The sequence below is a fragment of the Genypterus blacodes genome, unplaced genomic scaffold, assembly GCF_046128005.1.
Source record: "Genypterus blacodes isolate CSIRO-AG114 ecotype Tasmania unplaced genomic scaffold, CSIRO-AGI_Gbla_v1 ptg000090l_1, whole genome shotgun sequence".
Classification (NCBI taxonomy): Eukaryota; Metazoa; Chordata; class Actinopteri; order Ophidiiformes; family Ophidiidae; genus Genypterus; species Genypterus blacodes.
In genome coordinates, this window is record NW_027466895.1 from 1,737,501 (window position 1) to 1,755,000 (window position 17,500).

The window sequence follows — 17,500 nt, forward strand, 5'->3', positions numbered from 1 at the left end:
TGTGAGAACACCAAAAATCCAGAGCAAAGACCCGATTATCATCACAGATATACTGTAAACACATCCCTGGCCAAAAAGTCTCTCTCTCTCCCCCTTTGTGTGTGTGTGTGTGTGTGTGTGTGTGTGTGTGTGTGTGTGTGTGTGTGTGTGTTAAACGGGTAACAGGTGCGCCTCCGTCTGTTGCCTAGTGGCGGTAAATTCTGCCAAGTACAAAATCAGTCAGACAAATAAGCTTAAGTGTCATTCATCTCCAAAAACAGCTTTCATTTTCATTGAATAGGACGTCTACATGATATTATTGACACACACACACACACACGGCACAAGATATTCATACGTGGCAGTGCCTCAGCATCTTCATTGATGTCATTGTCTTCTAGTAAAAGTGCTGATTTCTGGAAAATTTATGGTGCTGAGCTATACTGTGCGTGTGTGTGTGTGCGTGCATGCGTGTGTGTGTGTGCCCTGCAGGTTACTACACACACATCTCTACGCTGGCTGATGTCCAGGAGAACGTCATGGAGTATTTACACGTTCTCAGCCGGCCAATGGTCATCAACCACGACCATGACATCATCTGGACCGAGGCCTATATGGACAGTGTGGTCAGTCTCTCTCTCTCTCTCTCTTTCTCTCTCTCTCTCTATCTGCTTGCCTCCATCTCTTCTCTCCTGATCTCATTTATGTCTATCATTATCCATACCATCGTGTTTCATGTCTCTCTGCCATCTCACGTGCTTGCTTCCTGTTCCTGTCTATTTCCTCCCTCCACATCCAAGCTCCCAAGCACTGAAGAGGTAAACAATCCTCAAGCTTCAGCACAAGCCTCCATTTATCTCCTCTTGTTTTACCTTTCGTAGTCTAATACGCGTATGAATTCACATAAACTTTGTAGTTAGTTGTTTTCCTTTTCACCTCGCCAAGGAGGTTGTGTTTTTGCCTCGTTTGTATGTACATGAGTTTGAGTAGAATATGTAGTTATTAATGGGTTTTGATTTCATTTAGTGTTAAGGTGGTTGTAGGTAGAAAAACATTATAGCTGATTTCCAAATAATAGCCGGTTATTGAATTCTTATTCTAAATCTAATCCAATTTTTTTAAAACAAAATGAAAAATGAAACCAATCCATGTGTGTTGCCAGCTGTTCAACACTCAGGCCCAGAGTTTGCTCCTGATGACATCAGTGGCCATGCCTGTGTTCAGCAAGAAGAAGGAGACTGTAAGTTCTGCATGAACTCATCCCGTCCTCTTTAAACATCACATCCACAACATGAAGGCTGAGCGTATATGACATGTATATTATGACATGTTCTCTTCAGTTGTCCCATGGGATTCTGCTGGGAGTGGTGGGAACTGATGTGGCTTTAAGAGAACTGATGAGATTGGCTCCCAGATACAAGGTTAACCATCCACACACCATGCACACACACACACGCTCACACAATCTACATGGTAACTATCTGTCACTGTACCTCCTCAGCTGGGTATCCATGGTTACGCATTTCTCATCACTAACAACGGATACATCCTGTCTCACCCTGACCTACGACCTCTGGTAAGGCGAGAGGAGATTTGCGGAGCTGTAAATGAGCAAAATGAAAGGCGATGAGTTATTGAAGTTGTTGTTTGCGTCGTGTTCCAGTACAAGGAGGGTAAGAAGCTGAAGCCCAAACCAAACTACAACAGTGTGGATCTGGCCGAGGTGGAATGGGAGGACACAGAGGAGATAGTGAGACACGCGCACACACACACACTCAAACACACACACACACACACACACACACACACACACACACAGAGACTTCCTTCCAACATTTAAGTGGTGTTTTAATCCCGATTCTGCCCTATTTAGTTTTGTTTTTGATATTTCAGCTTAGAACAGCCATGGTCAAAGGGGAAACTGGGACGTTGTCTTTAGACGTAAAGACTTCTGTGGATAAAGGAGTGAGTTTTTTGTCACTCTCTGCTCACACAGGTCTTCTCCTTTCTTCAGTCTGATGTCCTTTCTCATATGTTCATATTTTTGTGGTTGTGTCTTGCAGAGAAGAGTGATGTTCCTGCAGAATGATTACTTTTACACCATCATCAACGAGACGCCATTCAGGTGCGTCTCTCAGTCTGAACTTCTTGTGAAATAGGTTAACTGCTCCGTTTCTTTAATTAACTACTTATGACCCTTGTGCGACAGTCTTGGTATCGTGCTGACCAGAGGATATGGGGAGTTCATCTTTACAGGAAACGTCTCTGTGGAGGAGGGTGAGTCTTAGTTTTGTGTACATGATGTCTCTCCTGTCTCTCTTTCTTTCTGTCTCACTGCTTCTGTCTCTCTTGTCTTTTGTCCTCAGGTCTTCATGACTTACGGACTCCAGATTTGACCATAGCCAATGAGTGGTGAGTAAGAAAACAACGGCGTAGAAGAACTTTGAAAAGAACAAAAAACAACACATTTGTGTGTGTGTGTGTGTGTGTGTGTATGTGTGTGTGTCTGTAGGACCTATTGTGAGACAGACATTGACCCCGCCCACCGTAAACTGAGCCAGCTGCAGGCCGTGGAGCTTTACCTCACGGGCAAAGAACCAGATCTGGACTGTAAGTCAAGAATTCCAGACAAATATCGATACATTATAGATTTGAGAGTCAATAGCAAGGGATTCAAACTGCTGAATGATTTAATATCTGTTTTCTTGTAAGTTATTATGATTGTTATGGATATTCTCTCCACAGGTGACATACCGTTGTTGCAGCAGACTCTGTTTGATGCTGTGGTAACGGCTCCCATGGAGGCTTACTGGACCGCCCTCATGCTCAATGTAACTGGGTAAATATGCACCAGGATCCACAAAATGACCCTCCACCGCCGCCATCGTCCCAAAATTATGTAAAGTGTCTTTTACACAATAAAGACATTATTGACCTTATTCTGTTCCTCTCTCAGCATCGATGAAGGGGTGGAGACAGCGTTTTTGGGGACTCGTTCAGGCCTGATGAGATTCCAGAGGTACACTGGCATTGAGAAACAAGTTGCCAAGTGAGTAAAATAAAATATATTATTAGGAATATTACTTGGATTACTTTTAGAGCCTGGTTTAGTCATTCGGTTCTATCTTTTAAAGCCCGATTTATGTGAGCACAATTGCAACAAGGAAGCTGATTGAAGCTGACTTTGTATGAGCTCGCCCTCTTGTGGCGAACAGGGGAGCAACTGCACACAACATGAACATTTATTCTATATATTTTCAGTACTTTCAAATATTTCATGACCTTTGTATTTTAAGAGTGTATCTGCACCCAGACCCCAGATTTGAGATACAGGGCTCTGGGTAACCAACCTCTTTTGTAGACTGTAAAGTAAAGAATTACTGTAAATCATACCAAAATAACCTGTTTTGTGTATGACGTGTATAATCCTTAATCCTTTGATTGTTGTGAAAAGGTCCAAAGATGCTCATGAGGCGTAATTCTGTCGCTCCGCAGGTCTTTCCTGACCTCCACAGACAAGGAGAATATATTCACTCTGGACCATTTCCCACTGTGGTACCGCAGAGCAGCTGAGTCCCCTGCTGGACGCTTTCTGTACTACGTGCCAAGACAGGAAACTAGAGGTACAGAGGACATACCTACTGTACTGAGCACACACAAACACACACACGCACACACACACACACAGTTTGAGCCAGTGACAGGTTCATTTCTCTAGCCAGCAGCCTGTGACTGTCCCTCTCTGTTTACTTCATTGTGTTTATATGTGATTTGTATTAATACAGCTCCTGTCTGGAAAGTCCGGAGAATAAATTTGATTTGGCTTTGGTGGATTAGATTGAGTGTGAAGCCTCAGTTCAGCCCTGATACGCTGCAGAACCTGTGACTGATTGCTTCACTGTGAAGCATGATTAACAGGAGAGACACAGAAACCTCTCGCTGTTGTGCTCAGATATATTCAAGGACTATGAGGCGGACTATAGCGCCACCTTGACTCCGGATGAGGTTCAGCGGCAAGAGGAGGGGGGGCGCAGTCGGAAGGCGTCAAAGAAGGAGGAGGAGGAGGAGGAGGAGGAGGGTAGAGGAAACTTGCAAGATACTTGGCATGCTTCCTCGTTTGGTTTTAGTCCTCCTCGCTCGTCTCTCTCTCTCTGTGATTTCAAAGCATGGCTGCGCTCTGTTTTCCATGTATCTCTGTATGTCCTCCTCTCTCTCCCTGTCTCGCTGCACGAGCACGTGGATGAAGCACGGCGGCCTCCATCCTGCTCCCTGTGCAACTCTGGCTCATCTTGCATTGTTCTGACCAACTTGTGTGGCTTATTGTGAGACCCAGATTCTAGTTTCTAGACATTTAGTCTCATCGTGACGCTGCAGTCTGTAGCTACTCAGTAATGCTGATTTGTGCGCGTGTGTGTATAACCTTTCATACCGCCTGGCACACTTTCAGCTTAGAGAGTGACGTGTGTGTGTGTGAGAGGGAGAGCAAGAGAGACTGACTCTGGGGACGCCTGTACCTGACATCATTACATCTGTTGCTACTGAAACCTCCCTCCCTCTGTCCCTCTCTCTCTCTCGCTCTCTCTCTCTCTCTCTCTCTCTCTCTCTCTCTCTCTCTCTCTCTCTCTCTCTCTCTCTCTCTCTTCTGACCTTTTCTATCGGCCTCTCCTTCTTCCTCCTCTCCTTCTCTTGTCTCTGCCCTACATGGCTCCTCAAAGTGTGAAACAAAGCATGCATTGTGGGTTTTGCCTGAATAATAGATACAGTGCATATATACAGGGCATGATCAGCTAATGCTATGCAACATCTCCTAATCGGAACCTGTAGCATCTTGGCATCAGATGTCATTCACGCAGCGATCAAACACACACACATACACAGGGTGCAGGCATTATCATCCCTCACACACACCCCTCACTAGTTAACACGTCACCCACGTATTTAGAAACACATTTTGGAGACATCTGCACTGAATCTGTCACTATATTGCTTTTGTTTATTTGTTGGTTGGATCATCATTTTGCATGCTTGTCTCAGCCAGTCTGTGCTTTATTTCATCTGTATGGATTAATAAGAAGTATGGAAGGAAGTATGAGGTCACTCATTCTGTCTCTCCGCCAGCAGTGATGACGGTGATCGCCGCTACGTCCGTCACCGTCACCGTGGGCAAGAGAACCGCCGTGGCTGGAGGTAGGCAGAGCAGCCTCTCTCTCTCTCTCTCTCTATCACCCTCTCTCTCTCTCCCTCTCTCTCTCTCTCTCTCGCACACACACACACACACACCCCCTTCATCCTGCTGTTTCTGCTCTCCATTTCCCTCTTTCTCTCTCATCCTCTCTCTCCTTTTCACACATGCACTCGCTGCACTGGCTGTGTTTTTGACGCCTCTTTGTCTCCTCCTATAAGCCTTTTCTGTCCTCTGCTGTGTCTCCTCTCCGGTTTGTAACACGTAGACATGCTGACATTGTGAGTGTGCAAATACAAATTTCAACTATTTGATGAATAATTCCAAGTAATCAATATATGAATGGATTATCAGACGATTGTGTGCCTGTGGTGCTTGTTGATGTACTGAGGTTCACGGTTGGTTGTTTGGATTCATCACAAAGTTTTTTTGGTTCGTTTTGACTACTGATGCTTTAGATGAACTCTTAAGAAAGAAGGATGAGGTATGAGTTAGTGTGTGTCTGTGTGTGCGTGTGTGTGTGTATGTTTGTCCTATAAGCCCATCTGTTCCTGACATAACTCATCAATCACAATTGTATAAGGGAAAACTCAACGGAGATGCAGTGTGTGTGTGTGTGTGTGTGTGTGTGTGTGTGTGTGTGTGTGTGTGTGTGTGTGTGTGTGTGTGTGTGGTGTGTGTGTGTGATAGCATTGGGTGTTTCATTTTTCAGACAGGCACGAAAAGACACACAAGATAGAGAGGTGGTATACAGTCACACTGGCTTCTCTTCTGTGCTATTAAGTGACACACACACACACACACACACATTTATCTGTATTTCACAGCTTTCACGGAAATTGTCTCGTGTGTGACAATTATGTTAAATTTAGAAATGACAGAAAGCGTGAAGATAAGTTTTAAATAAATTAGATCTCTCTCTCTGTCTCCCTGTCTCTCTCTCTGTCACCCTGTCTCTCTCTCTCTGTCTCCCTGTCTCTCTCTCTGTCACCCTGTTTCTCTCTCTCTGTCTCCCTGTCTCTCTCTCTCTGTCTCTCACTCTCGCTCTCTCTCACTTTTTGTCTCTGTCTTTCTCTCTCTCTGCCTCCCTGTGTGTCTCTCTCTATCTTTCTGTCTTTCTCTCTCTCTGCCTCCCTGTGTGTCTCTCTCTATCTTTCTGTCTCTCTCTCATTTCTTATTCAATATTCAATGCAGCCTCACTGGAAGTCTTGTTCTGCGACTTCACCTCTGGCAGAGAGCGACGTAGGAAACACAGAGCTAAATCAATGTTTCATAAAACAGCTCTCACATGCTCCCATTACACACACACACACACACACACACACACACACACACACACACACACACACACACACAGTGACACATACACTTGACACTATGTTCACCCTTTGACACCCATGAACACACACATGCTGTACAGCTCGCTCTCTCTCTCTCTCTCTCTCTCTCTCTCTCTCTCTCTCTCTCTCTCTCTCTCTCTCTCTCTCTCTCTCTCTCTCTCTCTCTCTCTCTCTCTCTCTTCTTTCTCCATTTCTGAGTAAGCCAGGAAAGCTTTTGCACTGTGAGTCATTACTTCACCCACTGACCACAAATTGATCAAATATTCATAATAGACACACACACACACACACACACACACACACACACACACACACACACACACACACACACACACACACACACACACACACACAGGCCCTCTATATGCATGTGTGGGCAACAGATATGTACGGTGACTCAGCATTTGTAGGTCTTCACATTTTACATAAATCATAAGGCCTGAGGCATAAACACTGTTAGATTGGAGGTCGCAATCCCCCCATACGTTATTGATTATGATACAAGCTGATCAGCTCAATTGGTTGTGATTCCACTTCTGACCACTGGGCGTCAGTGTTTGCCTGAATAGAAAGCGCTCTTTTTCCCTTTGAGGTTCATATGCATCTATTGTTTCACTTTCATGCTGACGTGTGGAGTAGTTTTAAGTTCTTTTCTGTGATTCCTTTCGGGATTTTGGGAAGTTCGGATGCTGATCAGCAACATCAACAACAATAACTTGTGAGTGTGTTTGTTCTTAGGCTCAGGATTGGATTAGATTCCCTTTGTGGCACCACTGTCAGGCTGTATGTAAGCTCTAAGATTCTCACGCTGAAGAACAGAGATAAGTAGGTAAAAGAAGAGGAGATGTAAGGAAAGGAAAGGGACAGCGAGAGAAGGAAAGATGAAAGTGAGGAAGTGATGGATGGGTAAACAGGGGGTGGAAAGATAAAGAGCAGGCAGGAGCGGCAGGAGAGCGTGAAAGACACACGCAAGGGTGCAAATGATTTAAAGGGTGAGAGAAGAAGGTGAAAAGACTTTAAAAATACAAGTTACAAGGGGAACGACAGAAAGATGAATGGAGACAAGATAAGTGGGAGGAGGAGAGGAGAGATACAGACACACACACACATACATTATCACGATGGCCTCTTATTTGTTTGGATTTTCTCATCTTGGCAGATGAAAGCTTCTATCTGTCTTTCTGTCTATCTGGCTGCATCCTGGCACCACAGTATCACAGCCGCGCCTGAAAGCCTGTGGCGCTTCACCTCATGGACGTTGTTGCCAGTCGTCACACTTTCTCTTCTCATTTTGTTTTTAATGTAAAATATGCCCAACTTCCTCTCCTCCATCCGTCCTTGCATAAACAATCCCCCATCAGCTTAAGTCTTTCAAACCACTGCGACTTGGGGTCACAACTTTCAGATACGCGTGATATGTTTTTATTTAAATCAATGCATATTTACCAGGAAACGCTTCGTCATTGTTATCATCACTTTCAGGATCACACTCATCATCATCATCATCATAGGAACACAACAACATGGTGGATACGTGGGCTTTAGTCTCGTCTCTGAGGCCCTGGAGTCATCGTGGTAAACTCTAATTTATTGTTCTTCCAACACAGAGACTATAGGAACGGGGTTCTGCCAGCTAAGATACTTAGCTACCAACGACACGTGACCTGCAGACCAGGTGGGGTGAGGGGACGACGTCTGTAGACCTGCAGAGGGAGTTTGGCCGGTATGACAGCAGCGAATGATGTAACTCTAAGTCTATCTTAACTTATTTAAAGGACATATAATTGATCCTATGTCATCAGGTCGAGTTACATAGTCTGTGATAATAACACACAGGTGAAATCAATCATCGTCATGGTGATCCTCATTCTGGCCAAACTCTTTCTGCGTGTCTCTCGCCGAAAACGTACTAACTAGTAAACACAAATAATGAACAAACATTACAGAGAAGAGCTGGAACCAAACTACGTAACGAGTCGTCAAAACCAACAAAAAAAAAAAACGATAGACACCATGAGTTCATACAGCCTGAAAAACAGATCAGTCAAGACATTTGGAGGATTTTAGGGCAAACACACCACATAAGAGACTAATATAATAATATTTACTGTATCTGCATCGTACCCATGTAGAACCTAACACACTGTTCATATAATTTTCAGCCAATTAGAAGTTGAGAGGGGACTGTAGTTATACAGGGGAGCAATATGCAATGAAAGCCGATGTCAGTTTGTGAGACGTTGTTTTTATCTGTGCCGCTCTAATCACAAATTTCACACCCTTCCTTTTACTGAAGAGGACAAAAACACTTTCTTCTGAGAGAGTGCTGCCCAAGACAGATTCCTTTTGAGTGGATAACAGAAGGCTGCAAGGACTCTTTGGCAGCAGTGTTATGGTGACAGTGCTTTCATTACATATTGCAGACCGTCATCGGCAAAGAACGCCACAATGGACAACACGATGGCATAAAGGATGAGAGGAGGAAAAGAAAGGAGGCGGTGGACTGTCTGTAGATAAGGACGAGGAACCTTCCCGAAATAGCAAAGGATGGAAAGATGGGTGGAGAGATAAGGGGAGAAGGAGGAGGAGAAAGGGGGAGGAGGAGGAAAATAGCAGCGTCTTTTTTGTTTAATCCCATGTTCATCATAATCCCTCTGGGCAAAGCAGCCATCTCAGAAAAAGGATGAGAGGAGGAGAGGGAAGGAGATGAAAGGAGGGAAAGCGGAGGCCAGAGGGGGAACAGATATGGGAAATAAAGTGCAGGAGTCTGGAGTTTTGTAGTCCATGTAGGTGAGTCCTTGCCCGAAGTCCTGGCTGTAGGATGCAGGGTTCTCTGAGATAGTTAATCCATGCTGTCGTAAACGTTCACTTCTGAGGTGAAATCACACCGAAAACCAACAAGTCTGTTTCATTTGAAAGCAACGCCTGAATCTCCTCTTGAAACCTGGTAGACATCACCTGATAAGAAGTTCACGATCAGAACAGGTAGTATAGACGGTGTGGCATCAGGTTGTCTTTAGATTACTTTCACCTCCCTGAAGCCCTCTTGTCGATACCCCCAAGAAGTGTCTCCAGTATTCTCTAATACCTCTGGTGATGTGTTTGGGTCCCTAAGGGAAGCTTGGCGCCAGGTGGGAAGGGGTGAAGGTCTTGCGCTCAGATTCTGGATTTCAGGGGAAAATGTCTGCTTTGAGAACACTGATGAGGAGAAAAGGTCTGAACAAATCAAAAGGCGAGAATAGCTTGTCCCTGACGTAGAATTTATGTGTGCGGCCCACACAAATCAATGCGACCCCGCCCCCCCCTGTAATGGAATCCTCACGCGGTGAGGGGGGAAACACTGTGCAGTGTTGCTACACGGATAACACAAAGGAATTCAGAGTATTATGAATATTGGTCCAGCTGACGCCACATATGTCCTTGAAAGTGTCCAACCGCTGCTACGTCTGCGTGTCCTGCACCAGCTCCAGTGATATGTGTCATACTTAGAGACCGCCAGTCTCTCTGCCAATATCGTGGTGGATTCAGCAGCAGCCAACAGCAGCAGTAGGTGGGTTCGTAGGCGAGTACAGAGGGGCGCTGTGGAAACAAAACACTGCAGCGAGGGTGGTGACTAAATGGCGGAGAAAGTAGATAAAGAGATGAGGAGTGTGTGTGTGTGTGTGTGGGTGGGGGGCATAAAGATGATAACAGAAGGTAGGAAGACCAAATGTGGGGTCAATGTGTTAATATGAGAGTCAGAGAGCTAAAGCATAACTGTCTGTGCGTAAACAAGCTCGTCCATCTCTCTCCTCTCTGAGCCCTTTTTAATTTCACCCCATCCATCAGTCAGGCGTCGCACACCCACACCCAATCCCTTCGCCCCACCCACCGCGGTCCTCTAGGCCACGGAGGAGATCTGCTTGTCCTCCCGGTCATCTGCGTCCCCCTCGCCGTCTCCCATCAGCGGCTGCCTCTTCTTCAGCTCCCTCTGGTACTTGGCCATCAGCGAGGCGTAGATGCAGCCGTACGCCGCCGCTGCCACCATCATGATGCAGACGATGCCGCACACCACCCCGGCGATCACCACCGTGCCGATGGCGCGACGCACGCTCACAGGGCGGTAGCGGGTGCGGACGCACTCTGCCGGCGCGTCCCCCGCTGCTCCCCCCGTCGTGTGGGAGGTGGAGTCGTCGGAAGGCGCCGGCGCCCCGCTGGGCGTGAGGGCGTTCCTGCTGCATGGAGATGAGCCCTGACCCGGACGGAGGCCCTCGCCACCTCCGACCCCGTTCTCGTCGTCAAGTTGGAGGCAGTAGTTGAACATCTCCACCGGAACGCCGCGTATGTCTCGCCCACGTAGATCCTTTGGCAGCGTGCACTCCACGGCGTCTACCTTTCCCCCTGATAGACAGGGAGAGAGAGAGAGGGAGGGAAAGGTCACTTCCAAAAGGCCGTATGCCTCTAAAGCTGGAATCAAATTAACTGAGAGAGAGAGAGAGAGAGAGAGGCGTGTGTGGTTGTGCCAACACCGAGATGAGTCATACATCATTTAACACACACAGTTTGCTGTACCTTCCTCACTAACTTGGAGATAGCTTCCAATAAGCCCTTTTAAAATTGATTTGATGACATGCCTAGTTACTGCAGAGCTCTGTGTGTGTGTGTGTCTGTGTGAGTGAGTAATTCTTAGAAGCAGCAGGAGGTTGCTGTTATAATCACATGCTGCATTTGTTTCCACACACAGCGTTTGTGTCGACGTGGCGTGTCAGTAAGCCGTCAACTCGCATCGAGATAAAGGAGGAGAATAATTGAAAGACAGAGAAAGAGGAAAAGGACGTCGAGCTGCCAGCTTTTATCTGGGCGTGTGACACACAAGAACAAATCTCCTCTAACAGTGGAAGCTGTGTGTTTGAAGTGTGTGTTTGAAGTGTCTCTCAGGTTTTCCTTAGGTTGTCCACCGCTTTGTCTTCCTGTCTCAACACGGCGGAGCTTATGAGGTTATAAGTAACAACAAAAACAACAAATACTGAACTAAGAAACAGGAGCAGATTCATGGACCTATGCAGGGTTTGATTTTGGGCCCTAAGCCTCCCAGATATTTGAACACATGACAACACAACACATGAGTCCACTTTAACTAATTGAAACATGTTCTTTGGAGTATTTCACTATTACAGTTATTGGTTTATACTGTTGGACAATATCCTTTTCAATTCATTTTTGTAGTTTGAAGTTACAAGTTTGGGCCCAACAAGAAATGAATGAGATGAATCAAAACTGTGGCCCTGAGGAGCCACTTATGTCGCGTAATACACCGTGTCAGACAATGATGTAACACTACCGCAATTTTTCTCTGATGATTTCTAAACCTCGCGTTTGCGCTCTCGCTGTGTGTGTGTGTGAAGTGAAGTAGACGAGCAGAAGCACAAAGAAAGAGAGCGGCCGACATAACAGAGCGGAGCACAAAAAGAGAAGAGATGCTTCAGTTAGCGGGGCAGCTGAGGCTCCAGGGCAGAGAGCAGCTGGTCTATCTTATGTACTAACAGCCTACAGACACACACGTGGACAACACACACACACGCAAGCTTGTGCGAATGCTGTGATATGTCACACACCTATGCCACATCCTCATCTGAGGTAAACTAGCGCACATTCTCTTTCCTCTTGCTATCCACCCGCAGAGTCATGACTGCTCTCTCATTCTACCCTTAGATGTAAATCAAACACGCCTCAACTTGAACATGAATCAAGCACACACCTCTGTACAGGAGCCACTCCATCCAGTGTTTGAAGTCGCGCAGGTTGCAGTCGCATTCCCAGGGGTTGTGTCCCAGTTCCAGGTGCTGAAGGTTGGCCAGGGGCTCAAACGCTGCCCTCTCCAAACCGTTAAGCCTGTTCCCCACCAGAGACAGCCACCTGTCCAAAATTGATATTGACGATCACAGTCAGTACATCCTGGTCACGTGCGTCAGTAAAGGGATTGATTTTTGTGTTACTGGCTCATAGAGACGACTTAAAAGAGATTCCAGAGTGACCTTGACCACTTGCGGTTGCAATCTATGAACATTGATCTCATAATGTGGTTGCATCGGCCCGTAACGGCTTTTGTATTGAGTGAGTGTACCTGAGGTTTTGTAACTCGTCCATTAGCCCCACGGGGACAGACGACAGCCCGTTCAGGGAAAGATCCAGACTTTGGAGACTTCCCAGACCCTGTATGGATACAATAGACCAGTTGAAGGGACGCTCTGATCTGAACCTCAGTTTAACTTAGTGCAGCGTCCTCAGTCCCTACCTGGAAGAGGTCTCTGTACATTACTGTTAGTGAGTTGTTGTGTAGAGTCAGCGTGGTCAGGTTGGACATGTCTCTGAACAGACCAGCGGGTAGATTATCCAGGTAGTTATTAGATAAATCCAGCACCTAGAAAACACAGAATAACACTTTGAGAGGCGTTTGCATTTGCCTGTTTAACGCACACATATAGATTTACACTTGCTTGGCTGTGTGGAGTGCTTATGCACTGTCCTTGGTCCTGAACGTCCTCGAAATAGTGAAGAATATTTCACAGAGGTCTATGTATGTATAGGAGATGTGTATTGTTCCGCAGCAACCTCTGAGCTTTAACAATTTCAAGCCTGGAGGCAAACAAACTGCTTTTACAGTGGCTGCATGCTTCTTGTACAAAGAAGTTGTGTACAGTTTGAGCAATATGAAAGTTCATACAGATAGAAACATTGCCCTGAAGGAAATGTCTCAGGAAACAATAACACATAATAACACACCCACACCGTGTTCACAGCGGAGCACTGACCTCCAGAGAGGAGAGGTTAGTGAAGGCGGCGGGTCCCAGCGAGGAGAGCTTGTTGTTGGCCAGCAGGAGAGATCGGCTCCCCTGAGGCAGGAGGTGCAGGGGGGGCAGGGAGGAGAGCCCTCGGCCCCCGCAGTCCACCACCAGGCCGTCCGAGGAGCACAGGCAGGGCGGAGGGCAGGAGGAGGCCGGCGGCAGCAGCGTCGCCACCAGGCAGAGGAAGCAGAGAAAGACTGGGCGAGAGAGGAGAGGAGAGAGAGAGAATTAGGAAACGAAAGAGAAGCAGGAAAGTAGCTCGTAGATAGAAGGAGAGGCAGAGAAGCAATCCTTCCTGTGCCAGAGGCTGTTTTGATGTGATATTTAACTGCTTCCTGCAAAGGAAATTTCCACAAGCAGCGCCGGCTTAGGTTTCCACTGAACTTCAAGCCGCAAGTGTGTGATTTTGACATGTTTACACTGCAGCAAAAATCATTTTTCTCTCCAAATCGAAAGTGTTGAGGTTTGGCATCAGAGCAAGGAGATGTTCTTTCCAACCAAAGTTAAAAACTCTGCAAACTGCAAATTTAAACCATATTCTGAGTGTGTGTGTGTGTGTGTGTGTGTGTGTGTGTGTGTGTGTGTGTGTGTGTGTGTAGTCCGGTGGTAGCCTGTTCTTCGCAGAGTCAAGCAGCCATCTCTTCTCTCTTATTAAGGATGTGTGTGAGTGCGTGCGTGCGTGCTTGCGTGCGTGCGTGCGTGCGTGCGTGCGTGCGTGCGTGCGCGTGTGCGTGTGTGTGCGCGTGTGTGTGTGCGCAATTTCCTCTCACTGCAGTTGTTGCAATAATCATTTTCACAGAGACCCATCAGGGACTTCCCCTTGTTTATTAATTTCATATTTTGTTCATTTCTCTTCATAGACATGGTAGAATTTTCATGATAACTCTTTCTCTTTATATCCATATTTGATGCATATTGCCTTTCATGTCTATTTGTTTCTCCATCCATCTCTCCTTTTCCCCTCTCTCTCACTGTGAGTCTCTTTTCATTCTCTTTCTCCTCCTCCAATCTATCTATTCCCTCAGTTTCTGGTTATGGTGCCTAACTTTGTTTCCACCCTGAAGCTTATCAGTACACCCCATGCTTACTTTTCTCTCTCTCTCTCTCTCTCTCTCTCTCTCTCTCTCTCTCTCTCTCTCTCTCTCTCTCTCTCTCTCTCTCTCTCTCTCACTCACTCTCTCTCCCCCTCCCCCCTCTCTCTGTGAATATGTATGTGTGTGAATAGCTGTGTGTGTGTGTTTGTGTGTGTGAGTGTGTGTGTGTGTTAGAGAGAGAGAGTCTGTGGTATGTTCTGATACGAAGCAACCCGCTCTGTTTGAATTTCAGACGCAACAGTTTTTACTTCCATTGAAGAGCTTTTGCCTTTCCAGCACATTTCATCAGTTGCATCATCTGCACATGATTACCATCGACTTCACAGTGTGTGTGTGTGTGTGTGTGTGTGTGTGTGTGTGTGTGTGTGTGTGTGTGTGTGTGTGTGTGTGTGTGTGTGTGTTTGTGTATTTTCTGTCTCTGTGTTATTGTAATTTCTCTCTCTTTTACTACTTCTGCTTGTCTTCTCCCTCGCTCTGCCCCTCGTAATTAAGACACTATTCATTTTTACGATGCTTACTGGCCTGCTGGCTCAGAGAGTGATGAAACTCTGTGTAATGGTTCTTTTTTTGGCCACTCCACATAATGAAGTATTTATATACAGTATATATATATATAAATCACCAAAAATAGGATGTGGTGAATGACATTGCTGAATTACAGTCATAGCATTCACTTGTCTCACTGGTAAACCATGGGCTCATAACCAGGGCTGCAGATAGGGACATATTTTATTTTATTTTATTTTATTTTATTTTATTTTATTTTATTTATTTTATTTATTTTATTTATTTTATTTATTTTATTTCATTTTATTTCATTTTATTTCATTTTATTTCATTTTATTTGTTTAGTTATTTATTTTATTTCATTTTATTTCATTTTATTTCATTTTATTTCATTTTATTTGTTTAGTTATTTATTTTATTTTGGCTAGTATTTTATATAAAAAATATCTAAAAAATCATGTACACCCTCTATATAAGAAATTCTTTAGATTAAAAAGACTTTCCTCTGCTTCCTTACCTCTCTGCTCGATGTTTTAATCTTATGGAAAACTAACTGCACTTCATAAATGGATGAAGGTCAGATGATTCCTCACAAATGTCCCAAAAGGTGGTTGGTCAGTGTTTGTCTGCGGTTCAAGAAGAATCTTGAAGGATTTTGCTGCATGCTGACCGTTTTTCCCCCTTTTCCCCATAAACAGGTTGATGTTGTGTTGTGTGGAGATTTGCGAGTACAATGCGGCACAGAGAAAGAAGTGAGCGAGAAGGAGAGAGAGAGAGATAGAGAGAGCTCAAGATCCTTCTCATATGCTGTCATGCTTTAGCTTCCTGTTGTCTTTGTGCACCACTCTTCCACCATACTGCCTGCAATCCTCCTCCCTCATCGTGTTATTTTTCCTCCCCTCTTCCCTCCACTCCTCCGTTCCCCCCCACCCCCCTCCTCGCTTGCTTGGCGCTCCAATCTTCCAGCATTCATGAGTGGTTTTAGGTTGTTCAAGTGGAGGAGGTGGTTTGTTGTTTGGGCTTATTTTAGCTGCTCCAAATCCTCTCCAGTGTAGTGATGCACACGGCCAAATGGAAATGAAAATATTGAGTCAGAACGAAACATGACAACAGGAAATAAAGTGAAATCCTTTTTTCTGCCTTTCCTTTAAGCCAGCATGATATATGAAGTCATATACGGTGCATGTTAAGCTCCCAGCCCCCTGACAGCTACCATGACAAGTGGCTCTGTGTGTGTGTGTGTGTGTGTGTGTGTGTGTGTGTGTGTGTGTGTGTGTGTGTGTGTGTGTGTGTGTGTGTGTGTAGGTGTGTATGTCTGTGTGTGTGTAGGTGTGTCACATGTTTGAAGTTGCTAATCTTTGAAATGGGATAATTAACTGTCATAGAGTGTGTCCCTTCTGCTTTTTTCTTTTCAAGTGACATTATTATGTTATCACCCTCTCTCTGTCTCACTCACACACACACACACACACACACACACACACACACACACACACACACACACACACACAGACACACACACACACCAGCAACATTTGTTTGTTAACTAGCTGTGTGTGATTAATAAAATTAACCAAATTACCAGTGAAGGATGATTCTGGCCGGCCTGTGAAAGTGATGATATTTGACTGCGTCCCCTAGGCAACGCTGCCTAACAGCTCCGGGGCCTCAGCTGTCTTGTAAATCTATTCAGGGGGCCCCCGCTGGGTGACACCAGACCCTGGGGTGATGTCACCACCGCGGGCACTTGTGTTACGGAGCCCGGTTACAGAGAGTTACCCAGGGCCGAGCTGTTTTCCATGCGATCGCAGGAGTCGCTGCTATCTGATTACAGAAGAGAACCCAGCTGTCTCCCAAAGTCAGACAGAAGCTTCTCTCCATTTCCTCGCTCTTTAATGTTTCAGGCTGACCTCTGACCCTCATCTGTCCTGCTACTTTAACCTCACACATGAGGCGAATGTCCGATACAGCAGCACACTGTGTACGGATTAATTAACACAAATACTTCACTTCTGCTCTACCTTGCTGCAGTACCACTGTGCACACTGAGTGGGAAAAGAGCTGTTTTAATTCCTGTCTTCTGAAAATGACCAGAAAGTCTCTTGTTCACCTTTTGGATCGTTGTATTTTCAGTCACGTTCTGTCCTCATTCCCCCACAGTGCAGCGATGACGTGCAGTCTCTTTCATATAGGTTTATTCTATACATAGTCCTCTCAGTTCTCCCCTGTGGGCGTTTTGGAGTCGTAAAAGTGTCATGAAGAGGTAGAAATTGTGATGGATGATGGAGAAAACTCACAGTAGTGGCCTGTTTTCCTACACTGTGTCTCCTCTGTAACCTGAGAGCTCATTTAGTGAGCGGGTGGAAAATAGCCAGTGTGTGTTTGTGTGTATGTGTGTGTGTGTGTTGTGTACTTTACAATAGCTTTGTATCTCTCGCCACTCCAGCATTGGCAAATTGCATGTCTATGTCTCATGGGTGACACCGGCACTCTAAAATAGGCACGTCACGCACACGCACACAGACACACGCACATTCACGTATAATATCAAAGTTGCCAGCGTGCACCCGTATT

The 17,500-nt window shown here is 45.6% G+C and overlaps 2 protein-coding genes across 3 annotated transcripts in view; one reads left to right on the forward strand and one right to left on the reverse strand.

Moving 5' to 3' along the window:
- The window catches only part of cacna2d4a (calcium channel, voltage-dependent, alpha 2/delta subunit 4a), a 51,560-nt gene that overhangs the window by 7,301 nt on the left and 26,759 nt on the right, over positions 1 to 17,500 (forward strand). For both annotated transcript variants that reach the window (XM_076158959.1, XM_076158960.1), the window contains exons 13-26: positions 472 to 605; positions 1,142 to 1,219; positions 1,320 to 1,400; positions 1,481 to 1,555; positions 1,643 to 1,729; positions 1,873 to 1,944; positions 2,043 to 2,104; positions 2,189 to 2,256; positions 2,346 to 2,391; positions 2,492 to 2,589; positions 2,725 to 2,818; positions 2,936 to 3,028; positions 3,475 to 3,602; positions 5,101 to 5,166. In XM_076158959.1, the coding sequence (XP_076015074.1) occupies positions 472 to 605; positions 1,142 to 1,219; positions 1,320 to 1,400; positions 1,481 to 1,555; positions 1,643 to 1,729; positions 1,873 to 1,944; positions 2,043 to 2,104; positions 2,189 to 2,256; positions 2,346 to 2,391; positions 2,492 to 2,589; positions 2,725 to 2,818; positions 2,936 to 3,028; positions 3,475 to 3,602; positions 5,101 to 5,166 (1,182 nt within the window). The remainder of the gene's footprint in view (positions 1 to 471; positions 606 to 1,141; positions 1,220 to 1,319; positions 1,401 to 1,480; positions 1,556 to 1,642; positions 1,730 to 1,872; positions 1,945 to 2,042; positions 2,105 to 2,188; positions 2,257 to 2,345; positions 2,392 to 2,491; positions 2,590 to 2,724; positions 2,819 to 2,935; positions 3,029 to 3,474; positions 3,603 to 5,100; positions 5,167 to 17,500) is intronic.
- lrtm2a (leucine rich repeat transmembrane protein 2a) overlaps positions 9,867 to 17,500 on the reverse strand; it is a 12,899-nt gene continuing 5,265 nt past the window's right edge. Inside the window, exons 3-7 of the mRNA XM_076158998.1 lie at positions 13,293 to 13,522; positions 12,776 to 12,901; positions 12,605 to 12,693; positions 12,239 to 12,396; positions 9,867 to 10,881 (exon numbers count right to left, since the gene is read on the reverse strand). Coding sequence (XP_076015113.1) covers positions 10,382 to 10,881; positions 12,239 to 12,396; positions 12,605 to 12,693; positions 12,776 to 12,901; positions 13,293 to 13,522 — 1,103 coding nt within the window. The 3' untranslated portion in view covers positions 9,867 to 10,381. The remainder of the gene's footprint in view (positions 10,882 to 12,238; positions 12,397 to 12,604; positions 12,694 to 12,775; positions 12,902 to 13,292; positions 13,523 to 17,500) is intronic.